Below are 6,000 nucleotides of genomic sequence, written 5' to 3'. Positions count from 1 at the left end.
GGGGGGGGGGGGTGATTTGCCCTCAGCCTTACACCTTCCAAAAGATCAGCCCCGAGCAAACCTACAAGGCAAACAAAAACAGGACAAGCACACCTGCCACTGAAATGTACATCATAGAAAAAGAGCACCCGATACATTTATTAGTATAGACAGAACTGGTAAAGTTCAAACTGAAAAAAAAAAAAAAGTCACAAGAATGTTGTGTTTTGAGAAGAGGCAGGTGACAGCTCAGACGTGAGAGTCTCAGATCCAGCCCCCAAGCAGTCTCTGGTGGCTAGAGACATTAGCCAGTCACTCTTCTCCGAGCCTCGGCCTGGCAGGGGGGGGGGGAAATCAATAATCCATACGGCTGGGGGTGCGGCATCCCCCCAGATCTGAAGCCTGGGGCTGCTGGGCGCCCTTACACACAGGGGTCAAAAGGCCTGTTCAGCGTCCATGACCGTTTGTTTCCAGCACCCCTGGTCAGAATTTGTCCTTGAAGTTTCTAAAGATTCATCTCTTCCAAAACACTGGCATGAGTCGTTCAGGCAGAAGCTGTGACGTCGCTGCAGATCCCGACGGGGAAATCCACAGAAATGCCAACTTCTTGGAGTTAAGTCACTCCAAAGCATAAAACTACTCTGCAAACTGCTCCTCACAGGAGGGAGCAGCATCCACATGGTCCTTACACAGAGACAAAAAAAAAAAGTCAGCTGGTTCCTCATCCTGAGCAAACTAATCCTCCAGCGGACAGAGTCAGGAACAAAAACACCCGCACCCTGGGAGAAGAGAGGGGAGACGCCCCCAAGTCAGCTGGCGAGGGGGCAGCAGGCACTGCTAGAGATAGGTGGGGGCAAGTCGGCCATATCCATGCTTCAGGTTGGTCAAATGTCATTCCAAGGGGGAAAAAAAAAAAAATCGATCCCTCCAGAATACGCCACACGACCCGCGGGGAGAGGAGTTCACTGGTTGTATATTCCACAGGGAAGCAAATTCGGTTTCCCCGCAGCCTGTTGGGAGAGGAAGCCATTGGTCATGTATTCTCTTGGGAGAAGAATCCTGTACAGGGATCTCTTGGGAGGGGAGAGCTCCTTCTCCTGAAGGCCCCCGGGCAGCTTCACTCTTTGCTCTCGAGTGACTCCAGGCACCTGTTGGAGGGACGCATTGTTTAGTATTTCCATCGGGGTGTAGTGGGGAAGCAGCGCACCCCCCCAGCCTGTTAGTGTAACCCAGAAGAAAGCCGGCGGGCTGGGCTGGTCTCCAGTTCTGGTGCTGTTCCCTTCCAAGATCCCGTGGGTTCAGGGGCTCTCTCGGTAGCCAAAATGGTTTTGGTCGGATTCGCCGAGTGGTAAGCTGGGCTTGATCTCCAAAGCATCCCCTTGACACTGGAGCGACGGTCTCACCTTGAAAAAATCCGACACGTACCGCACCTGAAGAGAAAAGTCCAAATCCCAGATTTAGCAAACACAACTCTACCACGGCAGCCCAAGAACATTTCAACCGACGGCGCTGCAAGGAAGCTCGCAGTGGTAGCACAGCCCAGTAACACCTCGCCTGTTTTCCCCCAGAGCGATGAACTAACTAAAAAGCGCCCAGCTAGAGGAGAAAGACTGGCGAGGCTGCACTAATGGAGACAGAGACAAAATCTGGGTGCAGAGGAGAGTATCACAGAAAATGCAGGCAGCGATTCTCAAAACTCAGCAACATGGCGGCGGAAACGGACCGTACAGCCTTCCTGTCTCTACCATCCCCTCAGAGACCCCCCTGGACTCATCCCGGGCTTTCTTGACTTCAGCTGCTGTCCTCATATCTCCAGCACCTGCACGGGGACGCGGCTCCATGCAAGGAAAGGTTTCCTTAGATTACACCTCAGATTTTACCTGTGAGGCTAAGCAGTCACCCGGGTGAAAGTGGAGGAGAACCTGCCTGGCCTGGGTGCAGAGGGAGGCAGGAGCTGGCATTTCATCCTGCAGTCCCCGGGTACGATTTAAAGTGCCAGGTGCATTTGCCACGCGTATGGAAGTACCTGTGCTGCCGCCAGCTCCGAAATTTAGAAAAGTACAAAGCTCTGAATAAATGAAAATAATTTGCCCCCCCCCCCCCCCACCCCCCCAAAAAAAAACCAAAAAACAGTCATCCAGCTTCCCCAGCTGAGATTCTTGCTCTCCGGTCTGCTGGGTAGATGAGGGTACAGATTCCCAAGCTTAAACCAAACGCCAGTTCCTCCCCTTCCCGGGCCTTTACCCGACCTCGTCCCAGGCCCTTGGTGTCTAAAGCACTTACTATGATCACTGCCACCAGCCCTCCCTGCAGGAGTCCCACCACACATCACTCCAGTGGTGTTTGTAATCAGAGATTCTTGTGTAACCCACGTACACTGCAAAGGAAAGGAGGAAGAACTGGATGGTGGGGCGCAGCAGACGAGCCCACTGCCCCTTTAAACGGGCCTGGATGTAGAGCTGGAGAAGAGAGAGAGAGAGAGAAGACACACACACAGATTACTGGGGACTCACTGGGGCTCTGTGCAGTAACACGGAGGACAAACGCCCCAGGTTAGGCTTGTATCCTACAATGGATCCACTCCCGACTTGGGAGGCAGCAGTGGATCCGTTCTTGCTGTAACATCGTTAGTAAGACATTGCGCAGTCCTGTCCTCCAAGCTGGAGATGGAGGGGGGGTAGGGAAGGGAAGGGGGAAGACTTCTGAGTTTTGCTCCCATGACACTCTCAAGCTCATGCTGCAGGAAAATCCAGTGCCTTGCTTAGGCCTGGCTTTCGGCAGTTGCCAGCGCTGCCTTGTGCACATAGCACCAAATTTTGAAGGTGTCAAATATCCAGGCCTGCCTGCCTGCGGGCCACGAAAAACCACTTCGAAGGGGTGCCACATTGCCTAAGGGGGTACCAAAATCTCAAACTCAGCCAGGGCCTTGCTCAGCAGTACCTCACCTGACAGCAACTCACCCAGTGCCTCTCAGAATCAGCGAGAGGTGGGAGCGGTGAGCTGGAGATGAACATGGGGGGTGGGAGGGGGGTGGGAGAAGACAGGGGCCTGGAAAGTGGAACAGGGAGTGCTCAAGAAAGAGGGGTGCAGAGAGGGAAAGGCACAGGAGAAAGGGTCACATGGAGCTGAAGAGAACAAGAAAGGAGGAGGCGGCTGGGAGAATGGCTGGATTAAGCCTATGTGTGCTTATAGCAATGGGGGGGGGGGGGGGAAGCGAGGGTATGAACCACCTTTCCCGCTCCCCTTCACCTTGCAGTCTCGGGGCCGGTTTGATGGCAGTAGGAACAAAATATGAGGAACAGGCAGCGCGAGGCCTCCCACAGGCCTTTTGCGCTGACGGGAACCCCTGCGGCGCTCAGCTCCCTCCTCCCGGCACAGAAACCTGTGCAGCGAAAGGGCTGTGGGAGGCCCCCAGCTGCCCGCTTCTGATATTTTGTTAGGGGCTGCCCGTCGGCGCTGAAAGAGAAGCACGGCAGCAGAGCTCGATTCAGACCCTAAGGCAGCCTACGTTGCCTAGACCTAAATCCGGGCCTGGCTGGGAGAGGAGACTGGGGGGAGACGGGCACACAGGGGAGGAGAGCAGTGAGGAGAGAGGGGAGCTGGATCAAGACCCAGGGGAGAGTGGCACAGGGAGGGGGGGGGAGAGTAACAGGAGATGGAGGGAAGGTAGCAGGGAAGTAGAGTGCCATACTTACTGCCAAGAGACCATGCAATACATCCCAAATGATGAGTGCCCCGAATAGAAAGACAACCTGAATAGAAGCAGAGTCAGACAACCAGGTGTAAAGACGCAGTTTGTTTGGTTTTTTTACCTCCTCCCAAGTGCCAAAACCCGTGCAACATGTGGCTCTCATCAGAGACTTATTGTGCCATTTCCCTCCTCAATACTGCACCAGCTTTCTGAGTGTGAGAGGAGGCTGCAGCTCACCCCGGCGCTGCCTCTGGCGGCTCACCGTGCGGCTGAAGATGCCACGGCTGCCGCTGGGCCCGCCCAAAACACGTGCCCTGCACCCTGCTGGCAGTGCAAAGCGTTAAGCCTGTGCCACTGGGCCAGCCCCGGCACCAGGATTTCCGGAGCCGTCACGGAGGGAAGAGGGAAAGGGTTGCCAGCACTCAAGGGACACAGACTGGCAATAGGAGAAGCTGGCACTTGTGATCTTACAGCACTGTCGTTACCTGGATTCTGTGACAGCCCCAGGGTCTCCTCGGCACACATCTTCCAGAACGTAGCCCGAACAGTTCACGCGTGTCCAGTCCGGATTGCAGACAGCCAAGAAGTTAGGGCGTGGCCGGCCAATCATGTACTTGGCGAGGTCAGTTAAGGACTGGCTGACAGCCGCCCCAAACAGGTAAGTGCCCACTACCTTGTACAAAGCAGCAAGGTAACAGTTTGAACTGCGACTTTGAGTACAGACGTTTGGTGTAGACCAGGTATGCCTCTCCCGTAGTGATCTGTGAGAACCATGGAGAAGAAAAAAAAAAAAAAAAAGGAGTCTGCATCAACTCTGGCATTCTTGTAATGCCATAACAAAAACAGCAAAATCAATGTCCTCGCAGCTCCTGCAGTACCAGTCTCTCCCAGCAAGAGGTGCAGTAGCAATGGGTATGAGGGAGCATACAGCTCCTGTACTCCAGCAGGACAGGTTATAGGGAATGGTGCAGGAGGCACTGGGTATGAGGGAGCGTACAGCTCCGGCAGTCCCAGGCTCTTCCAGCAGGAGGTGCTGTAGGAAATGGTGCAGGAGCACTATGAGGGAGCATACAGCTCCTGTACTCCCAGCAGGACAGGTTATAGGGAATGGTGCAGGAGCACTGGGTATGAGGGTGCTATAGCTCCGGCAGTCCCAGGCTCTTCCAGCAGGAGGTGCTGTAGGAAATGGTGCAGGAGCACTATGAGGGAGCATACAGCTCCTGTACTCCCAGCAGGACAGGTTATAGGGGAATGGTGCAGGAGCACTGGGTATGAGGCTGCTTATAGCTCCTGCAGTCCCAGGCTCTCCCAGCAGGAGGTGTTAGAGGGAATGGAGCAAGAGCACTGACTGTGTGGGAGTTTCACAGCTTCCTGCAGTCTCTGCCTCTCCCAACAGGAGGCATCTCAGGGTAAAGTGTACAGGAGTTATTACACTATTAATATTTGCTAAATTTAGGAAATGGGATCAGGCAAATTTCTTCTAGCTGGTACAGCCATATGGTGTAATAAAGGTGACTTCTGCCAGTGTTCCTGGAAGTGACATTTCTGGGCTATTCCACAGAGGGCTCCCTAGCCTAAGTAACAAGCGTACAATGAGAACCGTGCAGGAGATGGTAACGCCAGCCATTAGGCCATGGGTGATGGTGTCTTCCCTGTACGGATATCTGATGGACTCGTCGTCACAGTAAAAACCTCGTCTGTATGGAGTGTTTCACCAGGGTCATTGACCACAAGGGCAACGATGCTGAAAGATACAGAAACGGAGAAGCTGTCAACCAGATGTCGCTGGAGGTCCAATCACAGCCATTACTTTCATCACAGGACGGGATCTCTGGGCAGGAGAGATTGGGCGACATGAGCAGAGAGCATAGAGGCGTGAGAGACGGAGGAGGTAGAGGAGAATGAGAAAGAGGCTAGAGGGACGCTATAAGGGAGAGACTGGGGTGAGCTCAGCTCTTGCCTCAGATTGTGGCGATGTGTGACCTGAGGGGATGCAGGTTCAGACCCCATCCACTGGGGCCCACTGACAGTCTCCTGCGCCCCTTGGGAAGAAGGAGCAAGCTGAGACCGCCGAGGGAAAAGACAAAAAATACCAAGGGTGAGCTATGGGGTTGAGAGAGGCTGAAGGTGGAAGGATGATTAATATTAGCTCTTGGATTTTATACTGGAGGATGTTTTATAAATGTATGTTTTATGTTAATGTTTCTTGTTATTCCTGTTGTATTAGAGTTTTATTGCTTACTGACTTGGATTATTGCATTTTCTTCGCCCCACAGTTGTTTTGGTCTGTTTGGATTATTTTAATTTATGGGCCATGTTGGATGACACTG

The 6,000-nt window shown here is 53.5% G+C and overlaps 1 protein-coding gene across 1 annotated transcript; it reads right to left on the bottom strand.

Annotated features, from left to right (window-relative positions):
• Positions 1–816: 816 nt before the first annotated feature.
• Positions 817–5,394, bottom strand: LOC115082326 (phospholipid phosphatase 2-like). Its single transcript, XM_029586563.1, is given in 8 exon segments — positions 817–1,409; positions 2,263–2,303; positions 2,306–2,446; positions 3,682–3,731; positions 4,156–4,370; positions 4,372–4,431; positions 5,262–5,381; positions 5,383–5,394. Coding segments are annotated over 8 exon segments (771 nt in total). The 3' UTR covers positions 817–1,277.
• Positions 5,395–6,000: the final 606 nt, after the last annotated feature.

The sequence above is a fragment of the Rhinatrema bivittatum genome, unplaced genomic scaffold (genome assembly GCF_901001135.1).
Source record: "Rhinatrema bivittatum unplaced genomic scaffold, aRhiBiv1.1, whole genome shotgun sequence".
Classification (NCBI taxonomy): Eukaryota; Metazoa; Chordata; class Amphibia; order Gymnophiona; family Rhinatrematidae; genus Rhinatrema; species Rhinatrema bivittatum.
The sequence above is the reverse complement of the archived record's forward strand: the minus strand, read 5'-3'. Positions and strand labels throughout refer to the sequence as shown.